The sequence below is a fragment of the Oreochromis aureus genome, linkage group 16 (assembly GCF_013358895.1).
Source record: "Oreochromis aureus strain Israel breed Guangdong linkage group 16, ZZ_aureus, whole genome shotgun sequence".
In the NCBI taxonomy this organism is placed as follows: domain Eukaryota; kingdom Metazoa; phylum Chordata; class Actinopteri; order Cichliformes; family Cichlidae; genus Oreochromis; species Oreochromis aureus.
The window spans coordinates 32,187,840-32,206,887 of record NC_052957.1 but is presented as its reverse complement, the minus strand read 5'-3'; the positions used below and the strand labels follow the sequence as shown (position 1 = coordinate 32,206,887).

At 44.4% G+C, this 19,048-nt stretch overlaps 1 protein-coding gene across 1 annotated transcript in view; it reads left to right on the top strand.

Moving 5' to 3' along the window:
- The window catches only part of LOC116326808 (diacylglycerol kinase beta), a 141,794-nt gene extending 123,844 nt beyond the window's left edge, over positions 1 to 17,950 (top strand). Inside the window, exons 25-27 of the mRNA XM_039600255.1 lie at positions 3,993 to 4,113; positions 5,688 to 5,748; positions 12,979 to 17,950. Of these exons, the coding sequence (XP_039456189.1) occupies positions 3,993 to 4,113; positions 5,688 to 5,748; positions 12,979 to 13,077 (281 nt within the window). The 3' untranslated portion in view covers positions 13,078 to 17,950. The remainder of the gene's footprint in view (positions 1 to 3,992; positions 4,114 to 5,687; positions 5,749 to 12,978) is intronic.
- The last annotated feature ends 1,098 nt before the right edge of the window (positions 17,951 to 19,048 follow it).

Sequence of the window (19,048 nt, the reverse complement as noted above, 5' to 3'; positions counted from 1 at the left end):
GAGCAAAGAAGAAACACGAGCACTTCCTGTTTGTATTTTGAAACAAAGCCAGCAGGGTCTGACGAAATTAGCAAATTATTAAACATTGTTTAGACCGTATCAGACAGACGGAGCCCTGCCAGTTTCAGCTTTGTAGGCTGGATGCAGGAGTGAGACGCTCGGGGAACGGTTCGACCAGCTCTGTGGGTGCTGTTGGCAGACATTTGTTCTTTACTTGTGCACAGAAGCAAACTTTGCTGGAGCCTTCACATCAAGCATTATTTATCTACTCTCTCTGTACTTTGATTTTTTGTACCTTTTCCCCACCATTAACATTTGGAATATTCACCCTTTGCAGACATTTAGCGGAGGCTTTGGCTGACATTTTAAGCTGTTGTTGAGTCAGTGCAACAGCATAAAGGCACTCAGGAGAAACCCAGTGCCTTTTGTATGCATGAGCAATGACTGCAGCGCGTTCAGGTGTTCAGCTGGCACCTGCCTGTCTGCCTGAATAAAGTTAATCAACTCTCAGCGCGCCACACTAGCCTGCATGATTAGCCACGGAGGTTACAGAAGCTGGGATATGACTCAATCCAGAGTCTATTTTTTGTGCCCAAACCACACTATCCACTCTTCATTATCATTGTTATTATTATTGTTATTAAGTATAAATACAAAATAAATAAAAGTCAAAGTTCTTCAGCTTGGTTCTTGTTCCTCTGTGATCTGTAAGCCGCCTCAGTTTATTAGTGCAGACAAAATTGCCACCAGCACAAATTCTTCTGTAGCGCCTCACAAATTATCACACTGACTGTGAACACAAATCATTCATTTCACAACAATTTGTAAAACATGCAAAATTGCTGCTGGGCCACTCGGACCCATAATTCCCCCAATCACAGTGGATCCTTTAAAAGCTATGTGAAATGTCAGATGACATCATCAATGACCTTTAAGATCATGTCTGTAAATATTGACTGTAAGGCCTCACACCTGTCGAACACAGTGAGAACAGAAAAGGGAAAAGCCCAGCAGAAGGTTTGATGAAGAGGCACGGCCTGCTAAAGCGTTCACAGTCTCAGAAGTGACAGGGAGCACTCTGTGTAGCGCATTATTTAACCAGGTCTGATTGTTTTTGCTGTCACATGTCTAATGTTTGGGAGAGACACAGTGAAAGGAAGCAAGGATAAGAGTGTGTGGACTGTTAATTGTGCCAGCTCTGACCCTACTGTAGTGATGATTTTTTCAAACTGTGAACAACGATGAACTGATCAGAGCTGATGACTGAGGTTCCTCTGGCTGCCCGTGGAGACCAAATCTGAGTCAGTCCCTGGATTCTCCTATTTATGTTTATTTTTATATACATTAACACTTACGCTCACAATGTATGTCTGTATTAGCCATACAGGTTCATTTTAATCCACAGTAGGTAGAACAACACATTTGTTTTCTAAAACTGAGATGACTTTAGACATAAAAACAATGAATACACAAGAAAAACACAGACTACAAAGAAGTGCTGGTGCAGAGCATTTCCATCATGTGACTCAACTCTTACAGGATATATTTTACCACTGAGAGTCTCCCACGTCATCAGGAGCAATGTAATTCCAGTGATGGACACCAGTTCGCGGTGCCTCTAATGCCTTTAATGTCTATTTATTTTTTTTCTGGTATCATAAAAAGCTTATAGACATAAATGATTACAAGGGTTATCACACTAGCTAGGCTGCAACTTCAGTGGATGTTATGAATAATTTACTGTTATGAATAATAACAAACGGGCAGCATCCTGTGCAGCATTACAGGAGAATTACTGTGGAATCTTCCCTTTCAGTGGATCCACACGCTGCTAACTACTCTTGGCTATTTTTCTTTTTTCTGGGGGCTTTTTTGTTCACACCAGCCCAAAAAACACACCAACCACACCAACTGTGCAGCAACAGCATTGATGTTCTAATTTAATCTGCTGCTTGCCCATTTTAGAAGTTTGAAGGCACATTAAATAAGTAGCCTGCATAAACAGCCTTAGTGCTGCTATGACTACTGTCTTGAAAAGACATGCCAATGTTACCAAATATAGCTTGAAAGGATTTGAATGAATTCTGATCAAACTTTGTAGGGGTGTAGAGTGGGCTCGTGTTAACAACCCATTAAAATTTGGCTTACATCAACAAAGGTCTTCAAGGTCAACTTAATGATATATTTGCTTATAACCTAGAAACTATGATCCTTTCAACTGTGCTATGTACATTGTCAAGATATAAAAAGTACCATCTAAGGATTTAAAATATCATTTGACCTCTGAACTCCCCTTTAAGGTCTGTAGAACGATCTGGTCAAAGTGATAATAAAGCCACACAAATGTTTCTTAATACCAGACAGCATGTAGGCATACAGGGAACAATATATGAGGATTCTAAATGTCACATTTTAGTTTGCATTTGATCTCTAATAACACTGTTCCATTTCACGTCTGCCTTGGTCTTTATTTCTCCATCTAATTAAAAAATAACTGTACTCAAAATTATGTCCAGTATATTCAAATGGATTTCAACAGGGCAAATAACAAAAGCCTGCCCTTTTATTCTTACTGCACTACAAATGTCTTAAATTGTGTTTAAAAAGATCAAAGAAAACAAGATGACTCTATAGGAAATACAATACTTCTGCCATAAAAGTAAATACTGCCCAGAAGTGAGCTGAGGTTTGGGCTCCAAGTGCTTCTTCTTTAAGGTTTGAGTAAGGCAAGAATTTATGTTTCTTATTCTTCCAACCCAAAGTTGTGGGGACCGTTTTTTGTTGTGTTTTTTTTCAGCTTGAAGTCATTTCATGATGAATTAAATGACAAAATCCCAGCTGCCATAGAAACTGTACATGTAACTTTACTAGTGCTGTCTGTTTTATTAGAACAAATAACTTTAGTTATATCAGGCCAGGGTGAGCTGGAAGCATGCTAGGTGGTAGCATAGCTGTGTATGAAAGTTGCTATCCGGTCTTCAAGGGATGACATGATGAACCCTGCTTTCTGGTCCAAACTATTTTGTGTTTATTATGGCTGTTTTGTTTTTAACGTGTTTTAATGCTTTGTATCTTGTTCTGTTTAATCTGAACAAGCCCCTAAAAAAATGCAGTGATCACCGTTGGCCTCTCTCGGTTTTATTACCACTGTTCATTGCAAAGCTCAGTTTTTAAAACCTTAGATGTAACTACAGCTCAGCCCATGCAGCAGTAAATTAATGGCTAACCTCATATTGTGGATGGATTATCTCAGTTGTTCTCCTGACTGAAGTTTGGTCCGTTTACAGCATCCTGCCATGCGATTGCATTTGTCCCTAACCATCAGGAACCCTCACGTTAACTTTTATCGAGTGGAAAAAAGTTAGCGTTCATCCTCCAGCTTCACTGTGCTAATGTGTTTAGATTATGCTAATCATAGCTATGTCTTCTCTTCTTTAGTTTTTAGCAGTTTTGAGGTGATACTCACTGTTATGTCAGAAAACAAAGTAAAGCAAAGTTTACTCATTTGACACCTTCAACTATAATATCATACAAACTACCTGGAGTCCTAGTTGTAGCATTAAGATTGGCTGGAAGCAAAGGTCTTCATTCAGTCACAGTAGGTGGAAAAAGTTGTTCCAAAAGTCCTGAAGAAGTAAATATATTGAAAATTGGATTGAAAAATAAAATTTCACATTTAATCAAAAAATCATGCTAAAAGTCTTTAAAGGTACAAATATATCTGACACTACCATTTGTGTTTGATGGGGCCAAGTTGGAAGCATCATTTCCGGAGATTGAATCCAGGTCTTTGCAGCGAAGAACAATTGCTTTTTCCCTCTCACTACCGTGGCACCCCAAGCAGTTACCTTGAGTCACTTGAGAAATTTGGCCTTAGCCTCAAATGGAACACATTTGTATTCCAAAGCAGCAAAAAATGTGTGTTTTCTTTGTAAATTGCAAAACCATGCCACAGTTTCCATGTTTCTAATACTTTCTCTGTAACCATTCAGACTTTAGTGACCAACTGCTGGAGGTGGTTGGCTTGGAGGGGGCTATAGAGATGGGGCAGATCTACACTGGGCTGAAGAGCGCAGGACGCAGGCTGGCTCAGTGCGCCAATGTCACCATCAGGTCAGCACCTCCATCTCCCTGCTGTTCCTCGCATCTTTTTGCCCACTTTGAATGATCCTCTTCCCTTCTGTCACCTTATGTACTCCATTCTCCATCCTGCCTTTGTCTCGTGTCACTACCCTTGCCTGTCTTTATCTTCCTTCTGATCAACCAACTGGAAGCTGTACTCGGTGCACAAAATGCATCCATCTCCTATACATGCAGGATAAAAAATGTATTCCTTGCGAGTATTTTTGTGCATTTTAAAATCCCTGCAGTGTCCAAACAATAACATGCCTGTAGCTAATAAATAATATATTCCAAATGCATGTCGTGCTAAGAGTGTTGTTGGAGCTCTGGGTTGACTCGCAGGCTGACAAATGGGCTGTAGTTTGGAGTTCTCATAGCTAGATTTGGGTTTCATTGCAGGTTTTCCAATTACGCAGAAAAATGAAGATGCTACACTAGTGAACCCTTATTCTTCTTTGTGTATTTATAGAGAACCTTGAGGCTGTTCAGCTGATGTCTCATGGTGGGGAAGATATTATCTCAGGCTGATGAATGTTAATTGTGGTTCTGAATGATGTAAATGCCATCTGCCCATATCCATGTGAGTCTGTGCAGACTCATGTCATGTGTGGCCTATAATTAATGATCGAGCTGATTTTTTCCACAAACAAAAACATTATTTGTTTGTGCAAACAATCTTTGACGCACTGTTGCTGCACAAAAAACGCAGTTTGTCATTCTTATTAACCCTCTGATGTCAAAGTCATCATCAGTGAAGGCCTTAACCTATCATCACATATCAAAATATGTCATTTTTAAAAATTCTTCCAAAAAAAATGTAAAGGCACCTAACTTATTGTTCAATAACTGTTAGAAGTCAGTGCAGTAAAGAAATAGAATTAACTGAATATGATTCGGTGCAAATTCAAACACACTTAGTAGTCTAAGCAGCACTGAGTGCTGTGAGTGTTCAGTGAGATGGTAAAAGTGCCATAAATGTGAGTCCATTTACTGAAATTGTATTGTGGATTGCTTTTTGGTTTTACACTTTATTTTATCCAAAGAATGATCTTGTCGGTTGGCCCATTTAACATGCCTAGTGTGCCAGTTACTGCAGCAAAGAAGTGACATTACAAGTTGTTCTCTCGCTTGTTCAGTAAACCACCACTAATATTTTCCTAGACCAGAATTAAAGGGGCATTCATCCCAGTCATTCTCCCATACTGTGTTTCTCCAGTCACAGAGGCATGCCTGAAAGTCCTAAACCAACTCTGTGTGTGTGTGTGTGTGTGTGTGTGTGTGTGTGTGTGTGTGTGTGTGTGTGTGTGTGTGTGTGTGTGTGTGTGTGTGTGTGTGTGTGTGTGTACAGTAGTTGTGTGAGTTTAAAGAGTGGGAGTTTGTCTGGGAAAGGGTCTCATGGGAACAGAGGGTGCAGTGTCTCACCCTGTCCTAGGACAGTGTTAACGGGCCTCAGAGGTGTGTGTGACCCTCATAACCCCCAACCCCACCCTGCCCTCTCCTCTTCCACTCTCTCTGCCCTCTGCCCACTCTTTCTTGTTCTTCATCCCTCTGATGTCTCTTCACAGGACATCCCGACGGCTGCCAATGCAGATTGATGGTGAGCCCTGGATGCAGCCTCCCTGCACGGTGAGACTGAACACCACTACAGCACAGTGTGCGACCACTACAGTTTAAATCAATCACTAAAATTAAAATTTAAACTGCACTTGCTCAGGCCCACATTCCAAACGACGTAAAGTACTATTGGCATGGATGATGCCTTGATGGAAGACTGTTGCTTTATACTTCTTCAAATTTCATTTTTTAGAAAAGTCATTGCTCAGATTTGGTCAGACAACTGACTGGTTTAAATGATTGCTCTTATACACTTAATTTGTTAATAGTACAGTAATATTCTATATTTGTAAATGAGCCCAACTGAGAATTTCCTCACAGGCTTCAATGAGACAGGGGTAAGGAACAAATCAGGCATTCACAAAATTTTCACAACAATCTTGTCAAGAACCGTAGTTCAGCGGGCCGCGGACCATGACAGCACCCCCCACCCCCCCCCCCTCAAGGGTCGCCCCCTGGCGACCGGCCGGACTGCTGCCTGCGGAGAGAAGCATGGAAGGCAGAGATGAGACGAGGATCCAGAATGAAGGAGCGCGGAACCCAGAGGGGTACGGACCCCTCCCAATCCACCAGATACTGCCAATCCCGCCCGCGCCGGTGCGCATCCAGGATCCGCCGGACCGCATAGGCCGGATGACCGCCGATGAGCCGGGCGGGAGGAGGGGGCACGGAAGGAGGGCTGTGGCGGACCGGTTTAATCTGAGAGATGTGGAATGTGGGATGCACTCGCCAAGAAGCTGGAAGCCTGAGCCTGACTGCCACCGGATTGATGATTCTTTCCACTTCATACGGCCCAATGAAGCGGGGAGCCAGCTTCCGAGATGAGCCCCGAAGCGGGATGTTCTCAGCCGCTAACCAGACCTTCTGTCCTGGCCGATATTCAGGGGCCGGGGCACAGCGGCGATCGGCATAGTGCGCGTGCCATTCCTTGGCATGAAGGAGGGCTCGGCGAACGCTGCGCCACACCCGTTGACAGCGCCGGAGGTAATGTGGGGCTGATGGAACGGCGAGAGTTAGTTCCTCTTCGGGAAAGAGCGGAGGCTGATAACCGAGGGATGCTTCGAAGGGAGACAAACCGGTGGAGGATGAGGTGAGAGTGTTATGGGCATACTCCACCCAGGACAGGTAAGTGACCCAAGAGGAGGGATTTTAACTCGCCACGCACCTTAGCATTGTCTCTAGCTCCTGATTCAGGCGTTCGGTTTGCCCATTGGATTGCAGGTGGAAACCGGAGCTCAGATTAACCTTTGCACCTAGAATGGAGCAAAAGGTCTTCCATACTTGTGAGGAGAACTGGGGGCCCCGATCGGAGACGATTTCGAGGGGAATTCCATGGAGCCGAAAAACATCGGTAATCAACATTTGGGCCATTTCAGCGGCAGAGGGCAATTTCGCCAGTGGGATGAAGTGAGCGGCTTTAGAGAATCTATCGACGACGGTGAGAATGACACTTTTTCCAGAGGAGTTAGGGAGACCGGTAACAAAGTCAAGGGAGATGTAAGACCACGGCCGGTGGGGTGTAGTGAGCGAGTGGAGTTGACCTACGGGTTGCTTAGTGGATGACTTGTTGCGAGCGCAAACGGCACAGGCAGACACATATTCCTTTACGTCCTTTATTAGTGACTTCCACCAGAAATGTCGTCTAAGGAGGTGTATTGTTCTACTCACGCCTGGGTGGCACAAAAATCGTGCGGTGGGAACGAAGCGCCGCCCAGGTGGCCCGGTACCTGGGTCGGGGTCCCCCGGGAGAGCCTGGCAGATAGTCTCCTCAATGTCCCAGGTGAGAGCGCCCACCACGCAGGCGGAGGGCCGGACAGTGGCGGGAGAGGATGCTTCATTGTCTGAGGAATACTGACGAGAGAGCGCGTCGGGCTTGACATTCCGTGACCCTGGGCGGTAGGAGAGAGTGAAGTTAAAGCGAGTGAAGAATAGAGACCAGCAGGCTTGCCGTGAATTTAATCTCTTGGCTGTTCTGAGGTAAGTTAAATTTTTATGGTCTGTCCATATGAGGAAAGGCTGTTCAGCCCCCTCCAGCCAGTGGCGCCATTCCTCTAAGGCAAGTTTTATAGCCAGGAGCTCCCTGTTGCCGACGTCATAGTTTCTCTCCATGGGGGTGAGTCCGCGCAAGAAGTAGGCGCATGGCTGGAGCTTACCTTGTGGCCCGGACCTCTGGGAGAGAACTGCTCCAACTCCGGCGTCAGACGCGTCAACCTCTACGATAAACTGCTTAGAAGTGTCAGGATGGGTTAGAATGGGTGCGGATGTAAACAATTGCTTCAACTTAACAAAAGCTGCGTGAGCTTCTGGGGGCCAGGTGAAAGGTACCTTAGATGAGGTGAGCTGGGTGAGAGGCGCGGCCACTTGGCTGTAGTTCCGAATGAAGCAGTGGTAAAAGTTCGCAAACCCGAGGAAGCGTTGGAGCTTCTTCCGTGACTCTGGGACCGGCCATTCCAGCACCGCCTTGACCTTTACTGGGTCGGTCTTCACCTGTCCCCCTGCCAAAATGTAGCCCAAGTAGGAAATAGATGAGGTGTGGAACTCACATTTTTCTGCCTTGACGTACAATCTGTTCTCGAGCAGCCGCTGTAACACACTCCTTACGTGGACGTGATGCTCTTCGAGAGTCCTGGAGAAAATCAAAATATCATCCAGATACACAAAAACAAACACGTTCAAGAAGTCCCGTAACACGTCATTGACTAGGGCCTGAAAAACCGCTGGGGCGTTAGTTAAGCGGAACGGCATCACCAATTCTGCAGGTCCAGCTTGGTAAAAACTGTGGCTTCCTGGAGTGATTCGAAAACAGAGTTGATTAGTGGGAGAGGGTATTTATTCTTTACAGTAATGTCGTTCAAACCTCGGTAATGGATGCACGGCCGCAGCAACCCGTCTTTTTTTCCCACAAAGAAGAAGCCCGCAGCGACGGGAGAGGAAGACGGTCTGATTATTCCTGCTGCCAGCGATTCCTGGATGTAGTTCTCCATAGATTCTCTCTCGGGACGAGACAGGTTGTACAGTCTGCTAGAGGGCAGCGGGGCTCCCGGAAGTAAGTAAATGGCACAATCGTATGGTCGGTGAGGTGGTAGTGAGCGTGCCTTATCTTTATTGAACACCTGCTGTAAATCATGATACTCTAGAGGGATGGAGGAAAGGTCTGGTGCTTGCAACGGGGGTGGGGCTCGCTCTGCTGTGGCAGGGAGAACGGCTGACCTCAAGCAGTTCGCCAAGCAAAACAGACTCCAGCTGGTGATCTTTTTCCCGGCCCAATCAATGTGAGGATTATGTCTCTGTAACCAGGGATAAACTAGAATGAGCGGGGTGTCAGGGGAAGGGAAGGTGAGAAAAGGAAAGTAACTCGTGATTTCCTGACAAGACTAACTTTACTGGCGCGGTTTGGTGAGTGATGAAAGCAAACACCTGATTATTCAACGTGGATGCGGGGATGGGTGGTTCAAGCGGTGTAAGTGATAACTCTAACTCCCTTGCCAGTTTCTCATCCATTAGGTTCTGCTCCACCCCGGAGTCCACCAGCGCAGAGCATGTAAAAGTCTTGCTGTTGGTCACGATGGTAACAGACATTAACAATCGGGGTCTAGTTGTGCTCAAAGTGCTGCCCACCCGTATCCCCGGACTTCCTCGTTTGGGCAAACCAGGCAAGCAGCGATGCGATGACCAGGCTTCCCACAGTACAGGCAGTCCCCAGCCCGAAAACGGTGTTCCCTTTCCTCCGGTGAGAGCCGGGAGCAACCGATTTGCATGGGTTCGGGTGGGGGAGGCGATGGAGAACGAGCGCCCGCAGCCACGGGTAGGGACGACGAAACGCAAAACTCGGGGCGTAATACGGGTCTTGATGGCTTAAGCCGCCGCTCGGCATCCCTCTCCCGCAGGCGTCTATCAATCCTGCGGGCGAGGGATGGTAAATGGTAAATGGCCTGTATTTGTATAGCACTTTTCTAGTCCCTAAGGACCCCAAAGCACTTTACACAACCAGTCATCCACCCATTCACACACACATTCACACACTGGTGATGGCAAGCTACATTGTAGCCACAGCCACCCTGGGGTGCACTGACAGAGGCGAGGCTGCCGGACACTGGCGCCACCGGGCCCTCTGACCACCACCAGTAGGCAACGGGTAAAGTGTCTTGCCCAAGGACACAATGACCGAGACTGTCCAAGCCGGGGCTCGAACCGGCAACCTTCCGATTACAAGGCGAACTCCCAACTCTTGAGCCTTCGGGAAGCCAGTTCCTCGAAGGATTTTGTTTCCTCGTGGAACGCAAGCTGGTCTCTCATCTGATCGTTCAGCGAGCGTAAAAAGATCCCACAGAGGGCCGAATCGGGCCAACCCACGGCAACCACCCTGGTTCGAAATTCAACTATATACTCAGCTACACTGTGCTGCCCCTGACGAAGCGCCAGCAATTTCTGTGCGTCAGCGTCCTCAGAGATTGGAGGCGAGAAGGTCGCCTTGAACTCCTCCAGAAAGTCATCGTAATCGCAACGATGAATTGGGTGAGAGGTTAAATAAGCCTCAGCCCATGCTAACGCTCATCCCCGCAGCAGCCCCACAAAGTGGGAAATCTTAGCAGCATCCGTGGGGAAGGCGTGCGGCGCACGGCTAAAAATTAGTGAGCATTGAAAAAGGAACCCCCCACACAGGTCTAGCTCTCCGTGGAAGGGTTCCAGCGGCGGAGAAGATACGCTGCAGTACATAGGATCGTGCTGTTTGGCACACAGTTCGTCCTGAGTGTCACTAAGCTCCTGGTATTGGTCCTGGAGTGATTGGAGCAGCTGATCGTGTCGACCAAAAATAGCGCCCTGTTTGTTAATTGCGGAGCGTATTGGGTCTGCTGGGTCCATCCTGGCCAGTCCGTACTGTCAAGAACTGTAGTTCAGCACACAAGCTGGACCCAGAAGCAGAGACAATACACCAAGGTGCATACAAAATAAACTTTATTTCTAACTAAGGGCGTCGCGGAAGGGTCAAAGGAAAACACGCCGAGTAAATGGGAAACCAAGGGACCGGGAGATAAGCAACTCGGGAATGCCATAATCAGGAGCATGGGAGGCTGCAACAGAAAGAGGAAGAGAGTTACTGGGGAGCGGGGGAATAACAGCATACGGGGGGTAGAGTTATTAATCTTACGATCAGGGCCGGGCCGTGGGAACCGGGGGGAGGGGTGAGGGTCCGCAGGAGAGCTCCAGGGAAACAGAGGAGATGATGACCGGTGGTGATCCGAACTCCAGGCGGGCAGGAGGACAGGCAGGTGAAGGCTCAAAACACGCCGAACAGTTACCTGAGCACACAATGAAAGGATTAGCGTTGTTCAGAGCAATCAGAATTTCACAACCACCTTCACGTGGGAGCCAAGTTACCGCTGAAAGGTGACTAACGGACTGGCGTGGAGCAGCTGGCTGAGCGGGGTTACTTTTTGGGGGAAGTAACTGATTACTTTTTTCAAGTGACTTGACCAACACTGTCTGGAATGGGATGCAGGTGTGGAGTCGATAGCCACACCCGTGGGCGTGGGCATCCCATCAGCTCCTCGGACACCGGGCGGCTGACCATGACAAATCTAGCAAAGATAATATTATTTTTGCTCTATCTTGCTGTTGTGTAGACTTTTACATATGTCAAACTAAATCAAACAACAACAGCAATAGAGTACATACCACCTTCAATATGTGGCTCCATGGTTGACAGCTGGTACAGTGTTCTAAGGTTCGAAAGCCTCATCTTTAGCTCTCCAAATATACAAATGGCTAAATCTTTGTCTTATCTGATGTAAAACACGCTTCACTGTGGACAGTGATGCTAGTGTCCCAGCAGTTTCCAGTTCATGGCAGGCCTGAGCCTCGGTGCTTTCTGGAGGGAGAAATACAGCCCAGCCCCCAATGACTGAGTTTGTACCTGGCAGGCACAGCAGGCATAGTGCAGTTATTTTGTGGATCTGTGACTGTTCTGGTCGGGCCTCATGCCAGTCAGGTGACGCGCAAAGACACAAAGCATGACAGTAATCTAACTGCTGTGGTGGGAATGAAGTTAGAGCAAGTGTGGTTGGTGAACCAGCCCACGTTCTAGCGAGGTGATAAAACCAGTTTAGATGTGTGTTTGAAATCATTGTTCTGTCAAAACACCCACTTGTGTCCAAGTTTCAGCTGCCAAGCTGCTGACTGAGGTGGATTTAAAGAATTTGGAGGTATTCCTCCTTCTTCATTACTTTGTGCAATGTACTAGTACCACTGGCAGTACCATTACTTATTCAAATTTACCTCATCAATGTGGCCAAATGGCTAAATCTTTGTCTCGTCTGACGTAAAACACGCTTCACTGTGGACAGTGATGCAAGTGTTCCAGCAGCTTTCAGTTCATGGCAGGTTTGAGCCTCGGTGGTTCCTGGCTTGTTCCTGTAGATCATCTGAGGGTGACGGTTCAGGTCTTCTTGTCAAAGTGGTGACAAATCTAAATAACTTGTACTTACATACAATTTGATCTGATGTTAATAAAATCTAGAGTTGGTAATAAATGGCTCCAAGAGAGCTTTCTAACTTGTGGAATTCTGCAATATTTCTTACATTTTCAATGAGTTCTTTGGACTTTCCCATCATCCCAGTCAATCCAAATCTTTCTTATGCTGTGGCAGGTGTAGCCAAACAGAATCAAGTTAAAACATACTGCAGAACCACTAATTAAACTATCTGAGTGTATAATTCTGTCTTTTTGAACTTCTGACCACAATTCCAAAGTTCCAGGTGAGAATGTGTTGGTTGAACTGACTTTATCATGTTCACACTAAACACTACACCAGATTTGACTTTCACTGTGTTTCTCTGGATGTAGTTTAGGGTCTTTTAAAGATTCTCTGGTATCTCAGTGAACGGGCATTTATCCCTAAAACTGATCAAGTAAACTTGCGGTGTACCAGCTCTGTCCACTTCCTCCTCTGCTTACGCCCAATCTCCAATGCTGTCGTGCCATCAAACATCTCAGCAAGAGGAAGTAAATTACTGTCAGTTCATTCTCTCAGCATTTCAGACATTTTCATTTTATTTCTTAGCAGACCTTCAGCGAAGGGAAAAATACAGAGCTTTGTTGTGTTATATGAGTTATTTGCAAGGTCACAGTAATTTGTCTGTGTGAAAAGCCAGGAAATGACTGTACCAGATAAATCCTGGTAAACAAATCAAAGACATTGACCTCCATATAGATTATAATTTCTTTCTCTGTGATTTTTGCAGGTCAGGATCACGCACAAGAACCAGGTGCCCATTTTACTGGGCCCACCTCAAAAGACGCCTTTCTTCTTCTTCAAGAAACGCAACCGGAGCCGTGATTAGAACATAAGCATTTACACAAACGAAAAAAACAGACACACACACACATATACAGTACATATATACACACACGCCCACTGTACAGGCAGCAAAATGGGCCAACTGGTACACTGCACACAGGTTGAACACAGGAATATCATACGGACAAGTGGAAAATTCCTCATGTTGGGATGCCTACAGACAATTGATTCCCAAAGTAACCTGTACTGATGGCTAACAAAACGAGAGGACTCTCAGTATATAGTACCGACCTACTCCTGTGTAACAATCATCCTCCAAGTCTTGTCTCAAACTTTTAAATATGGGTTTAGTCTCAGCTTCTTTTAAAATTTCTAAGTCTCTCAGTCTAAACCACCCCCTGCTCAACAAACTCAGCCATATACCAGTACTGCACTGCCTCCTAAACACAACTTTGGCTGCCAGGATTTCTGCACAGCTCAGAAAAGAAATAAAGGAAGTAATTGTGTGGGGATGGAGGATGGAGGGTGTAAAGGAACCAGCTGGTATGATGAGAAAAACTACTACAGTGAGAAACAGGGTTAAAGTAAGAATGGTATGGCAGTAGCTGTGGCTGTTTACAAGGTCAGTGAGTAAATAGAGGAAGATCCACCTCTTTGTTATGAATAATGAAACAGCGGTTGCTTGTAAGAGCTCGCACTCCAGGATGTCCCCACAGACTGGCAACACAGTACAGCCAAGGAAAGGAGAGGAGTGGAAAAGCCTCATTCATTATTGACTTATTTTGTTTGTGGATTGTTCGCATTGAGGCGTAACAGTGGTCTGGAATAGGTGGAAACATGCAGGGAGCTCAGCCTCTTAGCATGACTGGCCTACAAACCAAAATCCTACAGAAGACGCAGATGTGCAGACGATCTGGAAGTAGACTTCAGGCCGTCTCCATATAAACCAACTAGAGACTAGACTAAAAGTAGAGCTTAGAGACACTCTAGTTCATCTTTGCTTTCTCAAGGAGCTCATTTGTCATCTGTGGCTGCACACCATCACTAAGATAAAGATCAAATCAACAGCAGCCACTGTGCATGCTTCTAGAGGACTGGGATAAATCCCCTCAAGGGCATAAGAGCAGGGCCCCTGGGGTTTTTATTTACCAGAGCATTGACAAGAGGACTAAATTTATCCTTCTATTTCAGGGAGGGTCTATCTCTCCTTCACTGAAACCTTACCCTTAATAACATGTCAAACATCAATTCACAATGTCAAGTGAGCTGTCAGAGTGCATATCCCAGTGCCAGTAGGGCACTACTGCAAGGTGCCATGTGGTGTGATTCATCATTTGTCAAAACAGAAGGCCGTGTGTTTCACCTGAGACGATTTCATTGTTTAAAGAATGTAACCATATTACTGTGCCAACAAATACGGCAAAGTATATTATAATTTATGTGCAGACAAACTGTATGTATATTTCTGGAAAGTAGGTGTAGGTCATGTATACTATACACACAAATGTGTTTTTAATATATCATTGTTAATAATGTGGAATTTTTAGCTTAGAGAGGCTCAGATCAGTGTTCTTCACCATGCAGAGCTGCTGCAGTTGTTCTCTGAAGACAGTTTTCTACACTGATGCAGATCGTTACATTTGAATCTACTGTCCTGTCACCTTCACTTCCTAGGTGGTCTTGTACACAGTGAGTAAAGAACGGGGAAAATTTTCGATTTTGCACCATTCATGGCAAAACGATCTCATGGTTCAAATACTTAGTTTGCAGAGCTTTTACAATAATCTTATATCAACACCCGTGCAATGAAAGCTGATTGCATATCAGAGTAAGATAAGATAAGATAACCTTTATTAGTCCCACGCGTGGGAAATTTGTTTTGTTACAGCAGTGGACAGTGCAAAGTTACATAGAAAAATTAGAGAAAAACACTGGAATGAGATAGCAATAAGATACTACAGATCAATAAATCTAAATGAATAATGTTAGTTTATTCAGGATATATTTACAGAAGGGTTTCAGCAAATAAATCAAAGGAAACTGTAGTATATAGAAGATGAACGTAGCCTCCGGGTCTGACAAGTGAAGTCTGTGCCAAAGTGCCTTAAACCTTAATTTGGTATGGTGTCCAGCAGGGGGCGACTCCTCTGGCTTAAAAAGACTTCTGGTTGTACTGAAGTCTATGAGAAAACTGCCCTCAGTCCCCGTGATTTGTGACAAGGGATAACCTTTTCCTGATGAAGTTATGGTCACAGTTGATAGACAAAAGTCTTTTTAAATACACCATGATGTTCATTTTGTAATTTTTTTCTCATTAGAGTAAAAAAGAACATGTGAATAACAAATTGGATTGCAGCTCAGCTCCTCATTCAGATCCACCCTTTGCCTTCACTTCCTGATTCAAAACCACAAGATTAAAAAGCTCACTTTAGTAACTAATGGCTGACAAGAGCATCTTTTATACACAGCCTATGCTACAAACATATCTGTAGTCATGCTAGCAGCTACATCTCAGCTGCAGAAGCTCAGAGCAATAAGTAAGTGGTGCAAATGCTTACCTGAACAGCCAACTAATGGTACTTTCAGCCAGTCTGTTTCCATTGTGGTCAAGGATCGACACAACTTAAAAGTGAGTGAATCATTTTGCACCAGCTTTGACTTGACTTGCCAGTGTGCCAAAACATCAATGTAGGGATAGCTGCTCTGTCTGGGTTTGTCAGCCAGGGTCTGTGAGCAATTCTGCTGAGCAACCATATTGAGCCCCAGCCAACAGTTTTTAGGGTTGTCAGAAGTAACTTCAACAGAGTAGATACTTCTTTTCAGCCTAGAAACGGCCCCTAGATGGGAGACCAAAACTTTTATGGGAATCCAATCAATAAGCATTTCCCAAATCAGAATCATCCAGCAAGTTACTCATTAACAAGACACTGAAAAGAAGTCTTTGCTAGAAGTCTAAACAATGTTGAGATTTGGTTGAAAGGTGAAAACAGCATATAAAAAGCCTCCTTGCTAATAAATGTGGTCAAAAAATGAACGAATTATCTTCAAACCCACAACTTTCACGCTGTCAGACTAGCAATGGAAACAATAACCTTTGATTGTGTGAAAGCTGGTAGAAATAAGCTCACCATGCAACACAAAATTCAACAATAACATAATTCTCATGTAGACATCTATAAACGGCAAAAACATTTTACATTTAAAAAGTTGCAACTCGTGAATAATAAGAGTCTGTGTACCTGTGTGATTATAATCATTTCACAATCAAATCAAATCTCAACCGAATATTGTATTGGAGAAAGAAATCACACATGGCTTTGGGTCTTTAATGCAGACCTTTGACGCTTAGCCTGCTTGGTGACTTCCCATCTCCTTCTCTCCATCTTTTCCCTCTCTGTGTGTTTATATGCAACCACGGCATGTCATTAGCTTTCTGTCTGCCCTCTGAGGTTTGTGTTTTATCCTGTTTGCTTTTAGTGCTCTCTCTATACTCATTTTTCCCTCTTCCCTTTGCTCTCTCCACCCAACCAGGTGAGGCAGATACCAGCCTCTCCCTGAGCCTGTGTCTACTGGTCACCAGGTGCTTGCTCTTATGCGATAAGCTGATTGTTGAGGTTCTCTCTCTGATATTCTAGGGACTTTACTTACTCAGATGACTGTTAATGGGAAATGGTGCTATATAAACAATACTGAAGTGAACTAAAAGTTAATTGAATTTACTTTTTTAGTAAGAAGTAAATAAGGTTTATTTATATAGTGCTTCACAAAGTGCTTTACAATACAGAAGCAGGTATACACCAAATTAAAATAAACAATCTGGAAAGCACAGTAACCTTTGGTCTTTAACCTGGACCTAGTTGCAGCCAACAAGGATTTTTATATAGTCTTCAAAGGTCTTTTCACTTTTCAACCAAATTTAAAGATACATTGTTTCAAGACCAAATTTAGCCTAGAAAGCAGTGTCCATGCTGGTTACTGATAACATAGCAAATAGACAGAAAAGCGTGCAACCGTGAACTGAAATTGTAAGGGCAGTGGATCAAATACTTGTGGAGACATTTGAGCGTTGACGATTAAGGTGCAGACTAATACCAAATTTATGAATGTGTAAATTATTCCAATCACTTCATGCTTTTCTTTTCTTTTCTTTTCTTTTTGAAAAATAGGGATCGACCACAAAAATCCAGCATATAAAGGTGACATGTGGACCTTGAATGAGATTATTCTGTTTGAAACACTGATCTAAATCTCAAGAAAAATGACTAAAAATGTCATCCCAAACAAGTAATGTACACCTCTCAGAGAGTGTAAATGTGTATGTGTTAAAGCTAAACAAGAGGTGAGTTTGTAGTAAACTGTCCGAACTGATATGACTGCAGAGACGCTCTGATGGTGCAAACTGAGCTCCGCCGTAGGGTCAGGCATTCATGCCTTTGTACTCTGGTTCCCTTTAAAAGCACGCCGAGTCTTCGCTCTCGCACCCAGGCCCCATGAAAACACACAAGATGTCCAGCCAAACCCCACCCAAATGTGATCAGCATCATTCAGGACGCTGGGCGGAGTTCAGGTTCATCATGTCATTCAAATATAAAGCCATTTAGCCTAACTGGTAAATAGTACAATACTGTGGCGATGTCATAACAGCATATCGTTATCCTTTAATCGGAGCGAGTGGAGCCTGGGTGCAGAGAGAGCTCAGTGATGAAAGAGTGCATGTTTACAGTAACTTTACATTTATTGAAAGAATGGTTTTAGACAGCTATATTACCATGTGTACATATTTGTTTACAATATTTTATCTGAAGTTAACTTACATCACCGCATGCCTGCTGAAACAAACTGAGAGTGAACAAAAAGGAGAGTGTGGATCAGACTAATCAGACTTATTTCTCTGCATTAAAAAAGCATAGCACAGATTTGTTTGTCGTGCTTCTTCATTTTTCTCCAGGCAGTCCAGTTCTGTTAGAAATAAAGAAAGAAACCGAATTCCCACATGAAGCTTAAATACCCGTTTGGGATTTATCACCAAAGCAAAGGGCAGACAACATGAATGCCCTCATAGAGAGCCTGAGTGATTTCTCAGTGTGTGTCACCGCTCATATCTATTCTTGTTCTTTGGAGAAATCAATTGCCTTAACAAATAAATGGACTCGCTCTTTTCTCACAGCTTTGCACCGGGCTCACAGGAGTCGGAGAAAATCACCGCATCACATACAGAATGAAAATTTCTTTCAGCAGGATATTGTTCTGAAATTGACAATTTGCTTTAGAAACAACCAGCAGCAGCTAATTCCGATTTTACAATCCAGCAAATTCATTTTGAGCATGGTTAACATTGTAGTCTAACGTAATTTCACTCGGCTGACCTTTACTGGCAAACAGGGGATGTGATACAGTTCTTTCTAATGTTAGCTGCTGATTGATTTTCCTGAAGCAAGTAATATCTAGAGATATGCCTGCAAAACCACTGAAAAAGATCTAAACTGCTGTTGCCATCGAGGTTATCGTAGTCAGCACAGGTTTGTTCTCACTGAATATTGACGTTTACATTTTTAAAAAATTGAGTAATTGACACGGTTTTGTAAACGGACTCAGGCGCAGAACAGGAGACCTTTGCAGAAACTGATAGTGCGTTTATTTACAGTGGTGTCACCGGGTGATTATATATATACAAGGTGCTCGGGAAGGGGTCCGGGGCTCCAGGGGGAAGGGTCCAAAACCACACTCTGCTCTTTCAACCAACAATCCCACTCTTTTCCACTCCAGTCGCTCCTCTCGCCACTCAGGGTACAAGGACGGGTCCGGGGAATCTCTACACACACACAGAAAATCAATTAGCACTAGATCACAAGGAAACTCACAGACTAGGCAGATTGCTGAAGCACTAACGCAGGTGACTCAACGTTCCAGCGACGAGTAGTGTAGGTCTGCCATCTTAAAAAGCCCTTCTGATTGTAGTAACCAGCGCCAGGTGTGATGATGAGCACAGGTGTGTGGGCCAGGGGCGGAGCCCA